Below are 25,985 nucleotides of genomic sequence, written 5' to 3'. Positions count from 1 at the left end.
CGTCACCCACCACTACAATGTGAGCTATGCATTTTGAAAACATACTTAATTGTTTGAAACCTGAATGTTTTACTTCATATTATGAGACATGTCTTACCTTGCTTCAAAGTAGCCTAAGCAAAATTAGAAAGGTGGAGGCAATTATTTTATATGGACTTCATAGGCTGTGAGTGAGTTTCATGTTTGGGGAAGATTACAATTTATCCTACAATTTCTACCGATCTGCATTGCGTGCCAGTTATGATTTTCATATTTTCGTGGAACAGTTTAATTTCAATATGAAAGTTTTTGTTTTGAAAAACCATCGTCACGTGGTTAATCACAAGAATCGGAATTAAAATTACACAAATCTCAAAGTTAAAATTCAACTAATGCGAAAGCACCAGCCTCTGCCATATGGACACAACTGTGATCCATTGTGCATTGAACTCAGAGATAGCCTAGGCCAATGGCCTATAACTTTCATTAACTAATTAAAAATACATAAAGCCGACAAATAAAAACAGTAGAAAATATCCTGATGAAAATTATGTTTCTTTCAATCACATTCATCTCTCTCCTCAACCTGTCCGCCACCCTTTTTATTTGTCTTGACGTGACCTATCGCTGAAGTGCAACAATTGTATCAAGTAGCCTATTCCGGGCCCTCAGACAGTGGTCTTTGAGCAAGGGAAAAGTGTTCAGGTATCACTTCCACTGTAGATATGGGATCATCAGATAATGATTTTGGTATTTTACACGAGACTTGGTGATTATCGAGGCTGGGAGATTGTTGGAAAGATTTAAAATACTGTAAGTCTATTATCATTCGCAATGGATGTGTAAAAAAAATACAGACTTCGTTGACTTACTGTGTGAGGTACTTTCCTACATTTGCGCACAGCAAGCCAGGTACTTCTATGTGTGCTACCTCAACATTAACAGGACAGTGAAACCAGACATACTCATATGGAGCACTGAAAACAAAAGAAAAAAACGAAAATGTACAACTCGTAAATGATGGTTATTGAAATAAAACAACACTTGTTTCTCACAAGTGTAGCTTGTGAACTCTGCAAACAACATTTCCACTCTGAGAATGAGAACGGTAAATTACTGTAATTAATACATGCATTAAGAGAAATTAATGTAATCAAATGACGGGGATTAACGGTACATTTACTACTGGTGACATGCAGTGCCTTCAGAAAGTATTCATACCCCTTGACTTATTTCACATTTTGTTGTGTTCTAGCCTGAATTCAAAATGGATGATGTTGTTGTTTTTTTACACATCTACACGCAAAACCCGATAATGACATAGTGAAAACATGTTTTGAGAAATGTTTGCTAATTTAATGAAAATGAAATACATAAATATCTAATTTACATAAGTATTCACACCCCTGAGTCAATACTTTGTGGAAGCAGTGATTACAGCTGACTTTCTGGGTAAGTCTAAGAACTTTCCATACCTTAGACATTATTCTGTTCAAAATTCTTCAAGCTCTGTCAAGGTGGTTGTTGATCATTGCTAGACAACCATTTTCTGGTCTTACCATAGATTTTCAAGTAGATTTAAGTCAACACTAACTCAGCAACATTCACTGTCTTCTTGGTAAGCAACTCAAATTGTAGATTTGGCTTTGTGTTTTACATTATTGTCCTGCTGAAAGGTGAATTCATCTCCAAGTGTCTGGTGGAAAGCAGACAAACAGGTTTTCCTCTAGGATTTTGCCTGTGCTTAACTCCATTCCATTCCATTTTTATCCTGAAAATCTCCTGTCCTTAACAATTACAAGCATAATCGTAACATGATGCAGCCACCACTATGCTTGAAAATAGGGCAAGTGGTACTCAGTACTGTGTTGTATTGGAAGTTATTGGACGCGCCGCCTATGAAAGGCTTCCTCATATGCCATTTCTCTCCTGTTCTATTGGTTTCATATCAACTTGCTTTCGTTGTCCAGAAGCCAAAGGCACAATCCTAGTCATATTAGCAACCCTTTACCCATCCTAGTTGTTGCATTTTTAGATTCCCCCTCTTTCTAAGTTCCTAACTGAGATTTCTAGCTCTGTCACATATGGAACCGCTAGCATCAGGTGCACCGTTTAGAATGGTGTTTTCCCACGAATTGCTTTTTGGCAAATGTTAGAACATTTAGTTTTATTGGTTGCTTCATTACAGGAGTTACATGTTCTGTTAAGATGCATAACCATAATCTAAATGTGATTTCTGTCATTCTGAGCACAGCGGGTGGACGCTCTAATTGGTTATACATCCAATGCTTATGGTCAAATGTTAATCTTCCCGGTCACGTTGGCCGGCGTCAAATTTTCCTAACGGAAACCCTGACACACACACACACACACACACACACACACACACACACCTAGAAGAAAGGATATATTTTCTGCTTCTCTTCATTGTACAACACGTCCACCAAATGGATCACATTTTTGTGCTGGAGTCTCCGTAGCAGCTGGATCTCCCTGAAACACAAATAAACAAACAAAGGTTAGAGAGGTTACAAATGCAACTCCATCACAGGCATCACAACTGAAACATTGGTGAAATAAAAAAAAATAACACATTGTAAAATAAACAGTGTGTGATGTCAGCTTTCTTTCTCAGTTACAAATCAAATAAATCACAGAAAGGAGGGGGAATGACGCATTAGGGTGGCTACAGCAGCAAGCTCATTGAGACAGCTCCGTAAACTGGCACTGGAGAGGGAGCTTTAAATCACCCCAGGCACCACCATGTCAAACCCCCAGGAGACTCCACATTCATCTGCTACAGAGCAGCCCGCCTGCCACTAATGAATACAGCTACTGCATGAAGGGAGCACACACACGAGGCAGGCCGAAAGTGTTACAGCGTTTCTATGCCCCAGTCTACGTCACAGAGAAACATCCCCATAGCGGCCTTGTTTTTAAAATGACTGTGTTTGAATCAACTATGCCATTCAAATGGATGGGAAGGAAATCTCGGCTAAATGTTCTCTTTTGGTAGGCTAATCTTAAGTGTTGTACAGTAATAGGCTAGTTAAAGGGGGGCTGATCTTACTGATTTGGCCTTGTTTTTCAGCTTGGTCATTGAGAAACGCAGCAGCCGTGACCGAAGCCAAATGAGAGTTGTCGGGGGCAAAGTTGGTTTGACATTGGATAGCCTATCTCTGGGGCTAGTTACGGACCGTCAATAAATTACACAATGTAAATGGGTCCAATATTTTCATGGTGCATATTTTTTAGTTGTCTAAATGCTTTCAATATTTGTATATTAATTTATTTAAAATGTATAGTTGTTTTGAAGTTAATTTTTTGAAATTAGGAGCTATTGCCCATTTTAAATATTGTCCAATGTACATGTGTAATTTACTGATGGTCCCTAACTAGCTCCAAAAGGATATGGACTCTCAAACCAAATTGACCATGGGCTTTACGATTCGGGTTGCCTGCAGCTGCGCTCTGAATTGATGATTACTGGGGTACAGCCAGCTGTGTGAATGAATGCAGGATTTAAAGAAACCCAACCCAAGGAAAACTGTTACAGTACCCTTCATTCCTATCATCTCGCAAACCTCAGTTTAGGACAAGACTGACTTCATGACCAAAATTATTCTGTTTACACTTTGTAGTCAATTCTGGCACTAGAATAAAATGTTCCTGACTCAGATGCCACATTGGCCGTTTTCAAACAGAGACATTTTTTTTTAGGGCAGTCGCTCTTTAAGCCAGTAGTTCACAGTGCACAGCATCGGGGTGCATGCATTCTGCCCACAGCGTATTGAAACACCATGTCGGGCACGAACGCGCACACATCCTCTTTCGCTAGTCTAAGTCGGCAGGTCTCTCACACACAATCAACACACTGTACTGTAGCTCTCCCTCTGTGGTGTGCCTGTTTCGCTCATCATACTAGCCTGCAGTCACAGGCTGGCCCAGTCCATTGCTATATACACAACAATTACTGTCTGCATCACTACTGACTGAGTCAGAGAGACATCCCGCCTGCACACAGCCACACACAAAGCAAAAGGGTCAAACACTGCTGCAAGGGATAATGCATACATGCCAGGCCATTTAAAAGGCAGGGAAAAGAAAGCTGCTTTAATCATACTAGTACAGAGCAACAACACAAAACAAAATGAGTTATTGTTTTGCTTTACTATCTTTGATGTTAATATAGGCCTATGTGTATCAGAATTGTGGTCACTTCACTTCCTAGTGCTGAAAAGGTAATTGATAAACCTTTGCTGCGTCATCAATCTCATTCAAGGGTAAAAACATTCCGCATTCAAGTTCAACAAGAGCAGTTTGCAGCACTGCTGTTTTCTAGGACAGACATTAGAGTGTCAGCTTTGTGCAGTCTAAAGCACCTGACTGTGTCCACTGCATAGTGAGAGTATCTGCTCTGCAGTGGATCAAATGTCTCTCTGTGGGATGCTGTCCAGGAGGACGGAAACCTGCACTTTTAGAAGTGGGGCAGGTAGCTTAGTGGGTAAGAGCGTTGTGCCAGTAACCGAAAGGTCGCTGGTTCTAATCCCAGAGCCGACTAGGTGAAAAATCTGTCGATGTGCCCTTATGCAAGGCACTTAACCCTAATTGCTAATGTAAGTCGCTCTGGATAAGAGCGTCTGCTAAATGACTAAAATGTAAATGTAGAAAACACTTTTACAACTGATCGACTGACTCTACACCAGTGTTCACCAACCCTTTCTGAGTCAAGATCACTTTTGCAGTCAAAAAGCAAGCAGAGATCTACCGCTCAGATTCTTTTAAAAACATGACTTAAAAAATGTAACATTAACCTAATAAACAGTTCTGTAGGAATGAGGTTTGTGCAGTAGGCCTAATACAGTACATTATTACAGCATATTGGCTCTATGCCTGGCAATATTGTTCTTCTCAAACCATATTATATTTAAAATCTCGAGACTTCATACCAAAATAGATCAGTTGCTCTCTCCTTCCTTTGCTCCGGTGAGACTGACCGGAGGGAGGGGACACAGTGTTCCACCTGATGGCGAAACACGAGTCACACCTCATCTGCCTCATGCACAAATGTATGTTGTTCCTATGACCAGGGAAAGTGAAATATTCCTCAATATTAAAATAGACAAGACGAGCTGCTAATAATAATAAAAACACAGGGCTATCGATACACTTGGCTACTCATTCATAGACGTGAACTCATTCCTAAAAACAGCAGCTCTTTGCTGTATTCTTTAACAGTCTCTCTCTGGTCATGGTTATAAAATCTCAAGTAGGCTAGTATCAAACTTTGCTGTGGCTGGGGTCCTGGAAGCTGTGGGCACGGTGATTTGAGCTATCCGATTGGCCAGCGCAGTAGGCACACTCAATTTAGCCACAGATCTCCTGGTCTGCCGGGTAGGCGGAGTTTGTCTTTTCAGACAAATGAAATGGTTCAAAATGGGAACACTTTGCCTACCCGGTACATAGGGCTTCTGAATCAAGTCCACCTACCGCTAACAGAGCAACACAAATACAAAAAAAAAGGAGCACAAGCCTTTATAGTTGGCTTTTCTACAGAAATGGTTGGTGTTCGACTAGGAACGCCTTGAAGATCGACCGGTTGGTGACCACTCCTCTACACATATAGCTTAAACTTGGCTCCATTCTACAGCTGCTGGTGCTCTATCGTCTAGGCTTATTAATTATGACGAAAAACTTATTGAATGTTACCTGCTGGAAGTCCAATGAAATCAATGGACTCAATGAACATGCCTCCACACACAAACACACCTCCCTATCTCTCCCACTCAGGAGTGTGTGTGTGCGGCATTCCAAACCATGGCTCGGCATTCCGGAGGCGTTGCCCGAGCAACAGGAGTGGTCATTGCGCAATGCCAGAGTGTGAGGGTGCCCATCTCCGTGGCAACCCCGGGCAGTGAAAACAGTGTTTGGCAGACAGGAATGTTAAGCGATGGCTACTGTGAGAGTGTGAATGGAGAGAGAGCGGCTCAGGGTAGTACTGTATTATGGCATCCCCGGCCAGGCCTTATAAGGCTAGGTATGGTTCTCACACAGGCTCAAACACATAGGATTGGGCCCACCAACACAGACATGCACAAACATATTACAGACACTAACTGTTCCCACCAAAAGTGTGAGAAACTCAGGCATGTACACAACAGCACACACACACCAGACACACTGGTGGCTTAGTACTAGATTGTAATACAGTGAGGGAAATAAGTATTTGATCCCTTGCTGATTTTGTACGTTTGCCCACTGACAAAGAAATGATCAGTCTATAATTTTAAATGGTAGGTTTATTTGAACAGTGAGAGACAGAATAACAACAAAAAAATCCAGAAAAACGCATGTCAAAAATGTTTTAAATTGATTTGCATTTTAATGAGGGAAATAACTATTTGACCCCCTCTCAATCAGAAAGATTTCTGGCTCCCAGGTGTCTTTTATACAGGTAACAAACTGAGATTAGGAGCACTCCCTTTAAGAGTGTGTTCCTAATCTCAGCTCGTTACCTGTATAAAAGACACCTGTCCACAGAATCAATCAATCAATTAGATTCCAAACTCTCCACCATGGCCAAGACCAAAGAGCTCTCGAAGGATGTCAGGGACAAGATTGTAGACCTACACAGGACTGGAATGGGCTACAAGACCATCACCAAGCAGCTTGATGAGAAGGTGACAACAGTTGGTGCAATTATTCGCAAATGGAAGAAACACAAAAGAACTGTCAATCTCCCTCGGCCTGAGGCTCCATGCAAGATCACACCTTGTGGAGTTGCAATGATCATGAGAATGGTGAGGAATCAGCCCAGAACTACACGGGAGGATCTTTTCAATGATCTCAAGGCAGCTGGGACCATAGTCACCAAGAAAACAATTGGTAACACACTACGCCGTGAAGGACTGAAATCCTGCAGCGCCCGCAAGGTCCCCCCTGCTCAAGAAAGCACATATACAGGGCCGTCTGAAGTTTGCCAATGAACATCTGAATGATTCAGAGGAGAACTGGGTGAAAGTGGTGGTCAGAAGAGACCAAAATCGAGCTCTTTGGCATCAACTTAACTCGCTGTGTTTGGAGGAGGAGGAATGCTGCCTATGACCCCAAGAACACCAAACCCACCGTCAAACATGGAGGTGGAAACATTATGCTTTGGGGGTGTTTTTCTGCTAAGGGGACAGGACAACTTCACCGCATCAAAGGGACGATGGACGGGGCCATGTACCGTCAAATCTTGGGTGAGAACCTCCTTCCCTCAGCCAGGGCATTGAAAATGGGTCGTGGATGGGTATTCCAGCATGACAATGACCCAAAACACACGGCCAAGGCAACAAAGGAGTCACTCAAGAAGAAGCACATTAAGGTCCTGGAGTGGCCTAGCCAGTCTCCAGACCTTAATCCCATAGAAAATCTGTGGAGGGAGCTGAAGGTTCGAGTTGCCAAACGTCAGCCTCGAAACCTTAATGACTTGGTGAAGATCTGCAAAGAGGAGTGGGACAAAATCCCTCCTGAGATGTATGCAAACCTGGTGGCCAACTACAAGAAACGTCTGACCTCTGTGATTGCCAACAAGGGTTTTGCCACCAAGTACTAAGTCATGTTTTGCAGAGGGGTCAAATACTTATTTCCCTCATTAAAATGCAAATAAAATTTTTTTAAAAATTTGACATGCGTTTTTCTGGATTTTTTTTGTTGTTATTCTTTTTCTCACTGTTCAAATAAACCTACCATTAAAATTAGAGACTGATCATGTCTTTGTCAGTGGGCAAACGTACAAAATCAGCAGGGGATCGAATCCTTTTTCCCCCTCACTGTAAATAGAGGGTGTGAGTACAATACAAGACAGAACATTGCATCTCTCCAAATGAATGCACCACCACAACAACACTGGTGGCGGGTAGCCTAGACATCAACACTAACATAATCAAGTCAATTTAATCACATTCGAAATAGGCTAATTGAATCTAACCGAACCAGAACTTGCAACTCAAATCAACTTGCAACCCAAATCCATAAAACATTTACAGAGAAAATGTTCTACAAAATGCCTAGAATCTCTACTGAGACCCTGCGAGCAAAGCAGCCTAAACTGAGTTGTTCCTCCATCGCTCTCTAAATACTTTCCCTCATTTGACAGTTGCATTAGCGCGCACCTCTATATTTAGACTGGCCCGCGGCTCATCACTGGAGATGATTAAATAAACTCTACTGTGTGATTAAAAACTCAGCTGTGGTTCGAAAACAATTGTCATTTTATAAAAAGAGAGAGAGGGTTGAAGGAGAGATACCGAGCGAGAAATGGAGACAACAATCAAGGACCGGGAGGACAGCTTCATTCTACATGAGAGGAAGTTTGATTATAATAATAATAGCCATTTAGCAGATGGTTTCATTCCAAGCGAGTTACAGTAATGCATGCATACATTTTATCATATGGGTGGCCCCAGCAGGAATCAAACCCACGACCCTTTGCATTGCAAGCGCCATGCTCTACCGACTGACCTACACAGCACTGTGGATTATGTGGGTCTGGGTCATCCACTTCATGACCCATATTCAAGTGATCATTGTGAAGCTCTGAACAAAACCAGTGGAGTGCCAAGGGGTTAGCCTATACCAGAGCCATATATTTAAATTAGGGTAAGTGTACCTATTAAGTCCACAAAATCTAATTTTAGACATTTTTAACATATACGGCCCTAATTGTTGTAATAAAAGTGGAGATAAAATGAAAGATTAAACTCTTGAATTTTTATGACACAAATACTTCATAAAATATGTCCAGACTGGGCTTAATTGGTAGAACAAAACCCTGCACCCACACTGGCCCTCTGTGGATAAGAAAGACCATAACACACACACACACAAAGACGAAGACCATAATACACACAACTTTCAATGAATTATGTGAAAGCTGATTCAAATTTGCTGTACTGCTATTCTTTTTAATTAGTTCAACTTTCCTTCCGAAAGCCTATCTGAAGACAGTTTGAAATCTCCATCTCTACTGTTGCATTACAAAGGTACAGGTGTGGACCAAAAAACGGAATCACCTGGATGAATGAAGGACAACAATATGACAATGCCCCCACCCAAAAGTGCATGAGTAGTCGCCCAATAGAAATCTTCTTGTCCATCATTTGTTTGATTTCTTGTCCACCACTTGTAGAATATTCAAATGGACGTTAGTATTCGATTACTTGCAGAGTATTCATTAGAAAAAAATAACACAAGCCTATTTTAATGTAAAGGCTTTGTATAAATGTAATGATCTATGTGACATTGCTAAATAAAGGATAGACCATAACATTCAACATTTTTATAAAACAGTTTGAGAGTTTTTATGAGTGTGCCACATAAAGAGACATACCAATAGCCTACACTTTTCTGGCGCGTAATCTTGTTATTGTCGGTCAATCACAGCAGCACACCGTCAGAGGCTCCACATGTAGCAAATTAAGTGGGAGATTTCTAATCAATGCAAAATGGAATTACAATTACGGAATTAAGTTGGCTAAATGAGAAGGACTAAGCTACAATGATCAATCAACAGGTAGGCTGTTGTTTAATGTGAATGGAGTTGTTGTAGATGCAGGGAGCGCAGAGGAATAGCCTCAATTAGCCTTGCTAGCTAGCTGGCTAACTAACTTAGCTGGCTAGCTAGCTTCTTTACATCAATTTGATGCAAGACAGACACTACCAGATGAGATGATAGACAAACTTGTTGCTGTGATAGGTTATCTAACTTGCGGGAGTTGGTTTGGCCCCTGCTCCTCTTGCGCCCTTCCCCCACCCACCTGTGCTGAAAAAACAAGCAGTGCATCGCCTCTCCTGAGTCGCACGAGCAAGTCCCCATTTGAAGTTTTTTTTTTAAGAAAAAAAGAAAAAAGACAATGTTTTTAAACATGTCTTTCGACTATTTTGTATTTATTAAGGATCCCCATTAGCTGCTGCCAAGGCAGCATCTACTCTTCCTCGTGTCCAACAACATTAAGGCAGTTATATACAAATAAAAATATTACATGACATTTCATAACACTTTTCACAACACATTAAGTGTGTACCCTCAGGCCACTTCTCTACAAAACAAAATCCATGTGTAAGTGTGTTATCATGTGTATGTGTGTGTCTGTGTGTGTGTATACACAGTTGACAGTGCATGTCAGAGCAAAAACCAAGCCATGAGGTCGAAGGAATTGTCCGTAGAGCTCCAAGACAGGATTGTGTTGAGGCACATATCTGGGGAAGGGTACCTCATTTTCTTGCAACATTGAAGGTCACCAAGAAGACATTGGCCTCCATCATTCTTAAATGGACAAAGTTTGGAACCACCAAGACTCTTCCTAGAGCTGGCCGCCCAGCCAAACTGAGCAATCAGGGGAGAAGGGCCTTGGTCAGGGAGGTGACCAAGGACCCGATGGTCACTGACAGAGCTCCGGAGTTCCTCTGTGGAGATGGGAGAACCTTCCAGAAGGACAACCATCTCAGCTGCACTCCACCAATCAGGCCTTTATGGTAGCGTGGCCAGACAGAAGCCACTCCTCAGTAAAAGGCACAACAGCCCGCTTAGAATTTGCCAAAAAGGCACCTAAAGGACTCTCAGACCATAAGAAACAAGATTCTCTGGTCTGATGAAACCAAGATTGAACTCTATGGCCTGAATGCCAAACGTCACATCTGGAGGAAACCTGGCACCATCCCCATATATTGACATCTTATGTGTTTTAATCAAATCAACTATATTCACTGAGCTTGTCTGATGCTTTAAGCACACTGTATGATTAGATAATTAAGGCACACAAATGACTAGAGGGAGTCCGACCAGCAATTGATTTGATTGTGCCGGGCCGGGGTCAGACTTGTTGCGCTGTGTATAAAAAATATAAATAAAAAAAATAGAGCGAATGACTGTGACTAGCAACCTTGGACGCTCTCTCCTCCCTGCTGCAGCGACCACCACAGAACATTAACATGTTTATCGTGCTGTCCGTGTTGCTGAATCTGCAACATAATTACAGCCATTTCTGACTGAAAAGTTCTGTTACCAAAATTTGTTGAGGAAAAACATTCCCCATTCCCCTCAACCCTTGCACTCTTTACGTGGCACATGTATGCATCGCATGCACGTGACCAAAGACCTATTTGCATTGGACTAGTATTACTAGAGAACGTTGGTTATGTAATTATTACTTCAGAATGTCTGTTATTCCAAAGGACGATTCGGACGGGATTAGTTTTTTCCATACAGCTCCCTGTAATTATTTGTGTGTATATATATATATATATATATATATATATATATATATATATATAAACATTGACAGTTATGACGGAAGCCTGGAGGTTTTTATTCTAGGCTTGAGGATACAGCATTTCAACATGTCCAGGTGATAGGGCCACACTGATAACTCAAGCTTGGTTCCCAAGTTTCTAAACCATACCAAACCATCTTTGGTATAGTGTCGACATAATTTTTGAATTGTGGAAGTCTGATCATAATCGTTTGGATGTTTTAGCGAACAGCAGTATGTCCTAAATGCCCCCCAGCCTTCAGATGTGAGCTAAACAGTGCAAATGCACTTGAGATGCATTTTAAGGGTATGAAGGAGAAAGTTAACTTATCATTTCCAAACCATTAGGTCAGTTGTATGCTGTGTTGCAATCTATTAACAGCAAGGATTGCATTAAATGGGCTCAATATTCTTTACTGACGCATTTCGCAATATTCAATTCATAGGCACAAAACATATAAACAAAAGCATTCACTGTGAAAGTTGATAGGCTATATGCAGGCCAGTCATATATAGCTTATGCGCAGCACTTAGTTCAATTTATCAAATCAGTTGTTATTGTGTTCTTGTGCAAACCACGAGCAACACCTGTCAAACTCAGACATTTGTCTCAAAACACATGGATGTCGAATCGCACGGGACTAGTATTATCAGAGGACCTTGGAGTTCGCCAAAAAACTGTAGGTTATTCTGGCTGAAATTGTTACTCTCCTGCCATGTAAAAACAACTAACATGCCAGATTCGGACAGGACTAATGTGGTGTTTTGTGCTCGTGCACTTAATTACATTACCCGACCTCCCCCAGTAAAACTAATCCCATCCGAATACGGCATTAGGGCCTGAACTAGAGCATATCATAATCACATCAATAAATTGGTTAACAAACTCTGAACATCTTAACACATGTGAAAGCAAAATGGATGCAGAGGATGTGAAAAATTAACTTGAAACGGGGGAATGTTTACTGTTTGCGCAGGAGGTAAAGGGAAAATCAGATGTGTGGAATAGATTTGACTAGTTGTGGAAAATACTGGAGATTAAGTAAAAGAAGGTAAGTAGCAAGTGCTGCGTACATATTATGTGTGCCAAACAGGTGATGTATAGATTACAATTACATTTCTGACCGTTTGGAACAATGTAAACACTAAATTATAAGCGTACCAGAGTCTGTTTTAACGTTTTTATTGTTAAGCCTTTATTACAGCAAAGACTAAAAACAGTCGCATTCATTCGTGAACGCAATTTCCGTAATGAAATGGTTTATTTATTGTTTAAACTAATTATTAATGAATCACCTTATTATAAAACTAAAATACTTGATTGCATTTCAAATCATGAATGACTCGTATGCTGTGTGATGAGACGAACGAATGAATTATTGATTGATACAGTAGCGTATACAAGTATTGAAATATAGGCCTAAGTAAGTTAGTGATTAAGACTAAACAGGATGCTCCTTATTCTAAAATGGATTAAAATAGTTTTTTTTCCGTCATCAATCTACACACAATAACCCACAATGACAAAGCAAAAATAGATTTTTTGAAATATTTGCTAATTTATAATTATCACAATTACATAAGTATTGAGACCCTTTACTCAGTACTTTGTTGAAGCACCTTTTGCAGCGATTACAGCCTCGAGTCTTCTTGGGAATGACGCTACATGCTTGGCACACTATTATTTGAGGAGATTCTCCCGTTCTTCTCTGCAGATCCTCTCAAGCTCTGTCAGGTTTGATGGGGAGCGTTGCTGCACAGCTATTTTCAGGTCTCTCCAGAGATGTTAGATCGGGTACAAGTCCGGGCTCTGGCTGTGCCACTCAACGACATTGAGACTTGTCCCGAAGCCACTCCTGCGTTGTCTTGGCTGTGTGCTTAGGGTTGTTGTCCTGTTGGAAGGTGAACCTTCACCCCAGTCTGAGGTCCTGAGTGCTCTGGAACAGGTCTTTATCAAGGATCTCTGTACTTTGCTCCTTTCTTCTTTTCCTCCATCCTGACTAGTCTCCCAGTCCCTGCCGCTGAAAAACATCCCCACAGCATGATTCTGCCACCACCATGCTTCACCGTAGGGATGGTGCCAGGTTTCCTCCAGAAGTTACGCTTGGCATTCAGGCCAAAGAGTTTAATCTTGGTTCTCATGGTCTGAGTGTCTTTAGGTGCCTTTTGGCAAACTCCAAGCGGGCTGTCATGTGCCTTTTTACTGAGGAGTGGCTTCCGTCTGACCACTCTACCACAAAGTCCTGATTGGTGGAGTGCTGCAGAGATGGTTGTCCTTCTGGAAGGTTCTCCCATCTCCACAGAGGAATTCTAGAGCTCTGTCAGAGTGACCATCGGGTTCTTGGTCACCTCCCTGACCAAGGCCCTTCTCCCCCGATTACTCAATTTGGCCGGGCGGCCAGCTCTAGGAAGAGTCTTGATGGTTCCAAACTTCTTCCATTGAAGAATGATGGAGGCCACTGTGTTTTTGGGAACCTTCAATGCTGGTTCAATGCATTGGTCTTGTTTATTGGCCCAAGCAAGTCTTCTTTTTATTGGTGTCCTTTAGTAGTGGTTTCTTTGCAGCAATTCACCCATGAAGGCCTGATTCACACAGTCTCCTCTGAACAGTTGATGTTGAGATGTGTCTGTTACTTGAACTCTGTGAAGCATTTATTTGGGCTGCAATTTCTGAGGCTGGTAACTCTAATGAACTTATTCTCTGCAGCAGAGGTAACTCTGGGTCTTCCAATCCTGTGGCGGTCCTCATGAGAGCCAGTTTCATCATAGCACTTGATGTTTTTTGCGACTGCACTTGAAGAAACGTTCAAAGTTCTTAAAATGTTCCGTATTGACTGACCTTCATGTCTTAAAATAATGATGGACTGTCGTTTCTCTTTGCTTATTTAAGCTGTTCTTGCCATAATATGGACTTGGTCTTTTACCAAAAAGGGCTATCTTCTGTATACCCCCCATACCTTGTCAAAACACAACTGATTGGCTCAAACGCATTAATTCCACAAAGCTGTCATCAAGGCAAAGGGTGGCTATTTGAAGAACCTCTATTTGTTTAACACTTTTTGGGATACTACATGATTACATGTGTTATTTCATAGTTTTGATGTCTTCACTATTATTCTACAATGTAGAAAATAGTTTAAAAAATAAAGAAAAACCCTTGAATGAGTAGGTGTTCTAAAACCTTTGACCGGTAGTGTATATAGATCCGCGGGCCTACAAAAGGCAGCGGGCAGCCAGTTGCACAACCCTGCTTTAAAGCTATGGTGATAATTTCAGAATAACTGGCTTTTCCTGTAATTTCCTGATAAAAAAAAAAAGTATAATATAAGGAAAATGCCTATAGATTTCAGCTGTTTCAAAAACGTCGCTCGGCTACGAGTGTTGGGCTCAACGAGACAATTCTGTTTACACTGCCCTGCTTGGAGGGGGGCAACTGTCGGGCGAGTGTCGTGCACGATCTCCGGAGGTAGCAGTCTAGATGTGACAAATTCACAAGGTATTTTTTCATCTCTAGGAAATCTCTCGTAGTGAGAAAAGGCCCTATGGCGCTGCCATGTAGGGAAAGGGACGTATTTTAATCGGAGAGCGAAATGCAAATGAAGATCCAAAGTGTTGTTGTGCACTTTAAACAGGGGGGACGATGGTAAGTCATATGTAGGGAAAACAGTTCATAAGACACTGTTGGCGTGAATACAGTAATTGGCTATGCACGCTCTAATGATAATCATTGAGATACAATATTGAGCGTTATACACAGGCAATCATCCTATAGCAGTGACATTTAAGCAATAAGGACCGAGGGGGTGTGGTATATGGCCAATATACCACGGCGAAGGGCTGTTCTTACACACAACGCAACGTGCCTGGACACAGCCCTTAGCCGTGGTATATTGGCCATATATCACAAACCCCAGAGGTGCCTTATTGCTATTATAAACTGGTTACCAACATAATTAGAGTAGTAAAAATACATGTTTTGTCATACCCGTGGTATACGGTCTGATATACCATGGCTGTCAGCCAATCAGCATTCAGGGCTCAAATCAGCCAGTTTATAATAGTCAATAAACACTTGTGCTTGACAATGCATGACCAAGGGTGTAAATCAGAGGGAAGGAGAGAGCGCAAAAAGAAAGACAGGGAGAGAGAAAACAGAAAGAAAAACCCACCACCACACAAACTCCCCCCCATCCCCAAAACAACACCACTTACTTCTTCACATTAGCCTCTCCGTTGGGGATCCTCCTCAGCTTCTTCTTCTTGAGGATCTTGACGGCCCTGCGACACAGCGTGTCAGAGTCCAGCATCTCCTTCACCTTACCGTAGGAGCCCTCCCCCAGCAGGTCTCCCATCAGGTACTTCCCGATCAGCTTGGCCCTCTTCCTGCGTGGCTGGTAGATCACCTCGGTTGAGTCGATGCGGTGAATGAACGTGTCCATGCCCATCAGCTCATTCTCAGTCAGATAGTCCAGGTGCTGCAGCTCCCCGTCACTCATGTTTAAATTAACTTAGTTAGAGCTTAGTTACTCCAGTGTGCTCCAGACAGTCCAATGCAACTGCACTGTGACGTCAAGCCTTTGGCTTGGGCTGTGTATCGTGGTGGCTCAGGGATACAGTTCCATTAGAAAACATTAAGGGACATGGGAGGAGGTGTGGCCAGGTCTGGGCATTGAAAGAAACGGTTGACGTTGGGATAGAGTAGGTCTGTAAACATTAATGGGTTCGTTTTGGTTTGTGGGAAGCTGTAGGCTAGCTTTAACGGTTTCCAGAGAGGTGTAGGGCAGTTAGCTAAGTCCCAGTGAGTTCAAGGTCCAGGATGAAAAGATTTGTGGAGAGTTCAGGCTGTGTGACAGGTGCTACTGAGCAGAGAGCGGGATGTTTGGCCGAGATTACATTTCACTGCTTAGCTCCATGTCACCTCCATCTGTGATCTGATATGAGAAGGGAGAGGTAAATGGTCCTGTTTCAAACCCAAGCCCAACATTTCGGCCAAAGGTCCTTGTAGTGATCCATGGTCTCTACTTCAGAGAGGGCACCATCGGTTAGCCTTGATCTAAGTCCAGACGCAATAGTCAAACACAAACCAAAATGAGTCCTTTCAGTCTTTAGTATCCTTATTAATGCTCTGGATCCTAGATTTCTTGTCAGCTCTTCTAGTGAGTCCACTAGTCTTTCTCTGTTGGCAACTCAGGATTATGTTCCAGGGAACCTGTGGGTGAATAATGATATCAACAGTCAAATCTCTCAGCAATCAGGGGTTATTAGCCTAATGTTCATTTTGTAGGAAACGAGTGACTGCTTCAGGATAGGTCCACAAGGTTGGCTGGCTATGCGTTTTAGGCTACTTCTGCTGGTCTGCTGTCAAAATACTAAACCATAAGATCAGCGTTTTAGAACGCAAGCAAACAAGGAAAAATCGATTATTAAATGTTCTTGTCAGACAACTAGTTGTCCCACGACTCAGTAAATGCGTGTCGCACATAGAAAAGCTTGCAACCAAAAAAGCTGCGCATGCTTATTCTGTGTTCCAAAATATTTGCGCATGCTTATTGTGTTGGCTTGAGCTAGCTAACCTCAGGTATTTTGCTGTTTGCTAATTGTTTCAGTACAGTACGTACTGTAGTTGCCTTCCTCAACTGACGAGGGTAGTTTTCCAAACATATCGTTTCGGTATAACTACACCGGGTAACATGCTTTTGACACCTTAACTCCTATCGTCCCGAACACTAACACAAATGCACACTTTCATTCAACTAACATTAGCTAGCTAACGTGCTAGATAACGTTAGCCATATAACTCGGATAAGTACTGGGTGTTTAGTTAGCTTTGTAGACGATGCTCAGAATCAGATAAAGTTACTAGCAAACAAGACGAGTACGGTAACAGTAAGTTAGCTATGTCATCCCTACCCAGTGTTTACAAACTGCAAAGAAGCTACAGTAGCTAACGACTAAATACAGATGAAGTGACTGGTGGTAAATTAGCTAGCCAGCTAGCTAAACCTCGGCATTTTGTGGTAAACGGGTCTCACCTTAACTTTCAGACTGAATCGAAGTAGATGGATGTTATGTAGTCTTCCGCTGTAGTGTTTTATTTGAGTCTGTCTGCACACATATGTGAGGTATGCTATTCTTGATGCAGCTGCTATCAGGTTGCCGCCATGTTGTTTACCTCACTCCTAATCATGACCGTGGCTGATCCAGTCTGAATGAAAGCCAACCTTTCACCTGCGTCAATGCCGAGTCAAAACGGAGCGTGGAAAAACGGATTTTTTTGTTTTTCGTTTCTGAATTTGAAAAGCTAAAATAGACTCGTTTTCTCATTTATTGTGTCAAAATTAGACATGGAATGACAGAAAATAAATATCAACAACATTTGATTGGTATAAGCAATATGGTGTAACTTCAACATAGGGGGGCGAAATGCTTGTGCTTCTAGCTCCAAAAGTGCAGCAATATCTAACAAGTAATATCTAACAATTTCACAACATAAACCCAATACACACAAATCTAAGTAAGGAATTAATTAAGAATATATACATACATGGATGAGCGATGTCAGAGCGGCATGGACTAAGATACAGTAGAATAGTATAAAATACAGTATATCCTTATGAGATGAGTAATGCAAGATATGTAAACATTATTAAAGTGGCTAGTGTTCCATTTCTTAAAGTGGCCAGTGATTTCTAGTCTGTCTATAGGCAGCAGCCTCTAATGTGCTAGTGATGGCTGTTTAACAGTCTGATGGCCTTGCGATAGAAGCTGTTTTTCAGTCTCTCGGTCCCAGTTTTGATGCATCTGTACTGACCTCACCTTCTGGATGATAGCGGGGTGAACAGGCAGTGGCTCGGGTGGTTGATGTCCTTGATGATCTTTTTGGCCTTCCTGTGACATCGGGTGCTGTAGGTGAAAATGTATGCACTCACTAACTAAGTCGCTCTGGATAAGAGCGTCTGCTAAATGACTAAAATGTAAAAGTAAAAATGTGTCCTGGAGGGCGGGTAGTTTGCCCCCGGTAATGCGTTGTGCAGACCGCACCACCCTCTGGAGAGCCTTGCGGTTGCGGGTGGTGCAGTTGCCGTACCAGACGGTGATACAGCCCAACAGGATGCTCTCAATTGTGCATCTGTAAAAGTTTGTGAGGGTTTTATGTGCCAAGCCAAATTTATTTAGCCTCCTGAGGTTGAAGAGGCTCTGCTGCGCCTTCTTCACCACACTGTCTGTGTCAGTGATGTGTACGCCAAGGATCTTGAAGCTTTCCACCTTCTCCACTGTGGTCCCGTCGATGTGGATAGGGGGGTGCACCCTCTGCTATTTTCTGAAGTCCACGATCATCTCCTTTGTTTTGTTGACGTTGAGTGAGAGGTTATTTTCCTGGCACCACACTCCCAGAGCCCTCACCTCCTCCCTGTAGGCTGTCTCGTCATTGTCAGGTAATCAAGCCTATTACTGTTGTGTCGTCTGCAAAATTGATGACTGAGTTGGAGGCGTGCTTGGCCACGAAGGGAGTACAGGAGTGGGCTGAGCACGCACCCTTGTGGGGCTCCAGTGTTGAGGATCAGCGAAGTGGTTTCCTACCTTCACCACCTGGGGGCTTATTACATGTGACCTTTCCTATAATGAGAAGTTGTTCAGGGGTCTGGTCCTCAGTGCTGAAACAGCAGCTGCATCTGCTGACCACATAGCGGGACCTGATCAGTGATCCTAGAACAGCAATGCTACCCTGACACTTTGGGGGGAATTCCAACCCGAGTTAAGCGCACGTAAATGGAATGTAATTCCCTTTTTATGCACTTGTCTCTCTACACGTATTCTGACCATGAACTTAAGCATGAGAATAGCATGCTAATCAACCTCTATTCGTTTTGGGTGGCGATCAAAAAAATTACGGTTATGGCGGAGGTGTGTCTACAGATGCCATATTCTGACCTTGACTTAATTCCCTCATAATTCCACCACCTTTATGCGCAATGAAACAATGAATAAGGTCAAGCAACTTGTCGGTTCCAAGTGGAACAACATCTAGTTTATTTTTTCAGAAAGAAACAACACCATTCTCCATGCACTGTAAATTACAAATTGATAAGAGCTATCGATAAGAGCAAGGTAACTGAGTAAGCTGTTTGGATAAGGGGATTGTAAATATAAATGACAATTGTTTTAGATCTATTTTACCTTATGATCGCTGGAGACAAATGTGAAAACAATCAAATGGCAGCAAACTGAAGCATATCAACATGTCACCTTCTCCACAGTGAAGTTTATGAAATGATGGCCTTATAACTTGCAAGGATGAAATGTGTAGACCCAAGCTATAGGCTTCTGTAGCCATGCACAAATGACAGTATAGCGCCAAATCTACTGAGTTGTTTTATGATTTCTATAACGTTTTAATTATATGGCCAGACTTTTCACTGTATTTTCTACAATTTGTATCATGTTAAATATTAGCCACTATCGGTAGCCACGGTCAGTTATACCCACATACATATACAACTGTCACTTTAGTGTTAGTTTCCTTACATTTTGCACCATTCCATTCCATAGTTAGTTTACCTTTCTTTCTTCTGTCACGTTTATGTGGTTGTTCCTGAGGATTGCTAGCGCTAGTGGATCATATTAGGCTAATCTATTACAAGTTGTGCAATAATGTTGGACATGTAGCCTATTTGTATCATTATGGAACGCAGACCATACATAACAGTTTAAACCTGGAGCCTGGTGCATGGTTCATGACTACTGGACTCGGACCATAGTCATCACAGTTCCATGATTAGTGAGGATTATTAGGGTAGATTTAAAGGACTACTGTTGAACCCCTATTGTACACCTTCCAATATTCCATGGATTGAACAATTGAATATGGTAACTTTCAGGATGAATCACACCATTCACCAATATATTTTGTCTGTAAAGGCTGTCCAAACCAGTTTTTTTATTATTATTCATAAATAGTTTCCTAACTCTAAATAACATATAAGATCAGAGTATTTTTAAATCTACCAAGTGGTGCTGAAAAGGAGATGAATATACGTGTATTTAGGCCTACATGGCTTTCTTTCATTCTTCTCTCCATATATTCTAGTGAGTCTGGTGAGAAAATTCAAATAAAAGGTACACCAAATTCAAAGGGATTGCTTTAGATAAATGTACTGAAACCCCTATTGAATGCAAGGGAACCACGCCTGCAAAGCCCGATTCGCACCTTCATAAGGTAAGTCTGAATACCAACTACTGAGAAGTGCGTTGGAAAGGCATGCGCAAGAAAGGCGTAAATATCCTAAGTCTGAATCGGGCCCCAAGTGAATTAGCTCTTCCTTGAATTGTATGTGTGTAAGTAAGTGGGGGCGCAGAGACGAATGTACTGCAGGTGTGTGTGGTGGCCTGGCTGGTGATTTGTTAATGGGCTGTAGCCTCAGTCCTATGCCTCTTAATTCTCTGACCATTCATCTTTATTTGATAGCAGAGAGAGCAAATGTGAATATTTGTGCAATCAAAATGGAATATTCACAAGGTATAGATCAGACCTTCAACTGTGTGAAGAAGAAGCCGAAGCGACGGATCAGACAGTGAGGAGACAGACAGGATGTTCTGGTGCTCACCTCTCTTAGAGGCTTTTATTTACAATATTAACAGGTGCAGGACTAATTGGCCAATAAACTTTGTACAGAAAATAACAAACAGGATGTTGACAAAGACTTGAATAAATCAAAGATATTCTCAGTATAAACTATTCCGGCAACAACTCTTTGCCTATAACGAAACTCTGGTATAACTCTACTCTAGCCAACCTGTTCCCTGCCCAGCCTGCTCTCCCCCAGGCATAAACCAACTGAGCACCTAAATTCTCTTTCCAGGAACTCCCTTCAGCTAGGAATGTTCCATCATGATAGCCCCAAAGCACATTTCTACCATAAATGCGTAATTTCCCATGGTCATATAACATCATAAACAACAGTTTTACATAAACACACACTTCAATAACTTGTGCCATACCTTCTTCTTTAAGTCACACAATATACATTCATGAAGTAATTCACCCCTGGCATCACTTTGGTTATTCCTGTCAACCAATAAATGTTCCTCAATGACTCGTAGACGAATTTGCATCATGCATAATCCACCCTTGCACTTCAACAAGGAAACAGCGCGGCGCTTCTGACAAACACACGATTATACTCCACCAACACTTCGATCGTTATTCTAATAATATAAATTATTTCACATTGCTAGAGCATGTACAGTTGAAGTCGGAAGTTTACATACACTTAGATTGGAGTCATTAAAACTTGTTTTCAACCACAAACTATAGTTTTGGCAAGTCGGTTAGGATATATCTACTTTGTGCGTGACACAAGTAATTTTTCCAACAATTGTTTACAGACAGATTATTTCACTTATAATTCACTGTATCACAATTCCAGTGGGTCAGAAGTTTACATACACTAAGTTGACTGTGCCTTTAAACAGCTTGGAAAATTCTAGAAAATGATGTCATGGCTTTAGAAGCTTCTGATAGGCTAATTGACATAATTTGAGTCAATTGGAGGTGTACCTGTGGATGTATTTCAAGGCCTACCTTCAAACTCAGTGCCTCTTTGCTTGACATCATGGGAAAATCAAAATAAATCAGCCAAGACCTCAGAAAAAAAAGAATTGACCTCCACAAGTCTGGTTCATCCTTGGGAGCAATTTCCAAATGGCTGAAGGTACCACGTTCATCTGTACAAACAATAGTATGCAAGTATAAACACCATGGGACCACGCAGCCATCATACCGCTCAGGAAGGAGACGCGTTCTGTCTCCTAGAGATGAACGTACTTTGGTGCAAATCAATCCCAGAACAACAGCAAAGGACCTTGTGAAGATGCTGGAGGAAACAGGTATAAAAGTATCTATATCCACAGTAAAACGAGTCCTATATCAACATAACCTGAAAGGCCGCTCAGCAAAACCACTGCTCCAAAACCGCCATAAAAAAGCCAGACACCAGTTTGCAACTGCACATGGGGACAAAGATTGTACTTTTTGGAGAAATGTCCTCTGGTCTGATGAAACAAAAATAGAACTGTTTGCCATAATGACCATCATTATGTTTGGAGGAAAAAGGGGGTTGCTTGCAAGCCAAAGAATACCATCACAACCGTGAAGCACGGGGGTGGTAGCATCATGCTGTGGGGGTGCTTTGCTGCAGGAGGGACTGGTGCACTTCACAAAATAGATGGCATCATGAGGAAGGAAAATTAAGTGGATATATTGAAGCAACATCTCAAGACATCAGTCAGGAAGTTAAAGCTTGGTCGCAAATGGGTCTTCCAAATGGATAATGACCCCAAGCATACTTCCAAAGTTGTGGCAAAATAGCTTAAGGACAACAAAGTCAAGGTATTGGAGTGTCCATCACAAAGCCCTGACCTCAATCCTATAGAAAATGTGTAGGCAGAACTGAAAAAGCTTGTGTGAACAAGGAGGCCTACAAATCTGACTCAGTTACACCAGCTCTGTCAGGAAGAATGGGCCTAAATTCACCCAACTTATTGTGGGAAGCTTGTGGAAGGCTAACCGAAACGTTTGACCCAAGTTAAAAAATGTAAAGACAACGCTACCAAATACTAATTGAGTGTATGTAAACTTCTGACCCACTGGGAATGTGATGAAAGAAATTAAAGCTGAAAAAAAAATCATTCTCTCTACTATTATTCTGACATTTCACATTCTTAAAATAAAGTGGTAATCCTAACTGACCTAAGACAGGGAATTTTTACTTGGATTAAATGTCAGGAATTGTGAAAAACTGAGTTTAAATGTTGTCACGATCGCCTATGAAATACGACCAAAGCGCAGCGTTGGGAGTGAACATGACTTTAATGTAGAAATAACGACAAAACAAAACACGATCCGTAACGTCCTCAGTACATAGACTGAACATAGAACAAAAACCCACAAACAAACAGTGAAACACAACAGTATATATATGGCTCCCAATCAGAGATAACGAGCCGACAGCTGACACTCGTTACCTCCGATTGGGAGTCATTGACCAATCACCACTAAACACAAACAAAATGAAACTCACCCAACCCCAACACCACCAAATGAGATACACCCTGGCTCTAACACACAGTCCTAGAACCAGAGTGTGACAGTACCCCCCCCCAAAGGCGCGGACTGCGACCGCGCCTAACTACAAGCAAACAGGGGAGGGCTGGGTGGGCATTCCTCCTCGGCGGAGGCTCCGGCTCCGGGCTTCCTCCCCACTTCCTCTCCAACCCCCCAAAGTACCCCTGGGCCTGTCTAGCCCCGCTGGCCGGAACCGGACTGACGACACGCGCCCCCTGGCTTGGTGCGTGGATCCTGGCTGGACGGCTCTGGCGGATCCCGGCTGGACGGCTCTGGCGGATCCCGGCTGGACGGCTCTGACGGATCCTGGCTGGACGGCTCTGGCGGATCCTGGCTGGAAGGCTCTGGCGGATCCCGGCTGGACGGCTCTGGCGGATCCCGGCCGGACGGCTCTGGCGGATCCTGGCTGGAAGGCTCTGGCGGATCCCGGCTGGACGGCTCTGGCGGATCCCGGCTGGAAGGCTCTGGCGGATCCCGGCTGGACGGCTCTGACGGATCCCGGCTGGACGGCTCTGACGGATCCTGGCTGGACGGCTCTGGCGGATCCTGGCTGGAAGGCTCTGGCGGATCCCGGCTGGACGGCTCTGGCGGATCCCGGCTGGACGGCTCTGGCGGATCCCGGCTGGAAGGCTCTGGCGGATCCCGGCTGGACGGCTCTGGCGGATCCTGGCTGGAAGGCTCTGGCAGATCCCGGCTGGACGGCTCTGGCGGATCCCGGCTGGACGGCTCTGGCGGATCCCGGCTGGAAGGCTCTGGCGGATCCCGGCTGGACGGCTCTGGCGGATCCCGGCTGGACGGCTCTGGCGGATCCCGGCTGGACGGCTCTGACGGATCCTGGCTGGCCGGCTCATGGCTGGCTGACGGATCTGGCTGCTCATGGCTGGCTGACGGATCTGGCTGCTCATGGATGGCTGACGGATCTGGCTGCTCGTGGCTGGCTGACGGATCTGGCTGCTCATGGCTGGCGGAAGGATCTGGCTGCTCATGGCTGGCGGAAGGCTCTGGCTGATCCTGTCTGGCGGAAGGCTCTGGCTGATCCTGTCTGGCGGAAGGCTCTGGCTGATCCTGTCTGGCGGACGGCTCTGGCTGGACAGGGCTGACGACGCACCCCGTAGGCTCGGTGCGTTGAGCAGGGACAGGCAGAACCGCACTGGGGACACACACCCCTGGCCCTACACGGGATCAGGAACGGGCCGGACCGGACTGGAAACACCCCCAGTACCTCTCGCCGTGCCTCCACACTTTCCATCCCCTTCGTAACCAGTGGCCCCCTTAAACTGGCGGCCATATCTGCCAACCTCCTGCACTCCTCCAACCCGTACACCTGCTGCCCCGACGTCGTGAGCCCCCCCCTAAAAATTTTCTGGGGGTCTCTCCTCTCCGTGGACCAGGCCTCCATCATTCTCGCCCAATTCTCGCTCCTCTGTTTCCAATTATCGCCCTTCAGCTCCTGGACACGCTGCTTGGTCTGGTCTTGGTGGGTTTTTCTGTCACGATCGCCTATGAAATACGACCAAAGCGCAGCGTTGGGAGTGAACATGACTTTAATGTAGAAATAACGACAAAACAAAACACGATCCGTAACGTCCTCAGTACATAGACTGAACATAGAACAAAAACCCACAAACAAACAGTGAAACACAACAGTATATATATGGCTCCCAATCAGAGATAACGAGCCGACAGCTGACACTCGTTACCTCCGATTGGGAGTCATTGACCAATCACCACTAAACACAAACAAAATGAAACTCACCCAACCCCAACACCACCAAATGAGATACACCCTGGCTCTAACACACAGTCCTAGAACCAGAGTGTGACAAATGTATTTGGCTAAGGTGTATGTAAACTTCCGACTTCAACTGTACATTTAAAAATGGGCAGCTTTATACACGGTAGAAACATGGTTAACAAGTTACATTGTTTTAGTAACTGGCATGCAAAACAAACACGACTTTGCGGCCTTACAGTGCCTTCGGAAAGTATTCAGAACCCTTGACTTTTTCCACACTTTGTTACGTTACAGCCTTATTCTAAAACGGATTAAATAAATATAAATCTTCAGCAATCTACACATAATACCCCATAATGACAAAGCGAAAACAGGTTTTTAGAAATTGTTGCAAATTTATAAAAAATAAAGAACAGAAATACCTTATTTACGTATTCAGACCCTTTGCTATGAGACTCGAAATTGAGCTCAGGTGCATCCTGTTTCCATTGATCATCCTTGAGATGTTTCTACAACTCAATTGATTGGACATGATTTGGAAAGGCACACCTGTCTATATAAGGTCCCACAGTTGACAGTGCATGTCAGAGCAAAAACCAAGCCATGAGGTCGAAGGAATTTTCCGTAGAGCTCCGAGACAGGATTGTGTTGAGGCACAGATCTGGGGAAGTGTACCAAACAATTTCTGCAGCATTGAAGGTCCCCAAGAACACAGTGGCCTCCATCAATCTTAAATGGAAGAAGTTTGGAACCACCAAGACTCTACCTAGAGCTGGCCACCCGTCCAAACTGAGCAATCGGGGGAGCAGGACCTTGGTCAGGGAGGTGACCAAGAACCCGATGGTCACTCTGA

At 43.2% G+C, this 25,985-nt stretch overlaps 1 protein-coding gene across 3 annotated transcripts in view; it reads right to left on the bottom strand.

Moving 5' to 3' along the window:
* LOC121581209 (serine/threonine-protein kinase STK11) overlaps nt 1-17,487 on the bottom strand; it is a 61,312-nt gene extending 43,825 nt beyond the window's left edge. For all 3 annotated transcript variants that reach the window (XR_006003173.2, XM_041896663.2, XM_041896662.2), the window contains exons 1-3: nt 17,306-17,487; nt 15,486-16,482; nt 2,389-2,472 (exon numbers count right to left, since the gene is read on the bottom strand). Coding sequence is in view for 2 of the 3 variants with exons in the window: in XM_041896663.2 (XP_041752597.1) it covers nt 2,389-2,472; nt 15,486-15,769 (368 nt within the window). In the remaining variant the exon portion in view is untranslated. The remainder of the gene's footprint in view (nt 1-2,388; nt 2,473-15,485; nt 16,483-17,305) is intronic.
* Between the last annotated feature and the right edge of the window lie 8,498 nt (nt 17,488-25,985).

Source organism: Coregonus clupeaformis, chromosome 14 (assembly GCF_020615455.1).
Source record: "Coregonus clupeaformis isolate EN_2021a chromosome 14, ASM2061545v1, whole genome shotgun sequence".
NCBI lineage: Eukaryota > Metazoa > Chordata > Actinopteri > Salmoniformes > Salmonidae > Coregonus > Coregonus clupeaformis.
This window is presented reverse-complemented; position numbering and strand designations above follow the sequence as displayed.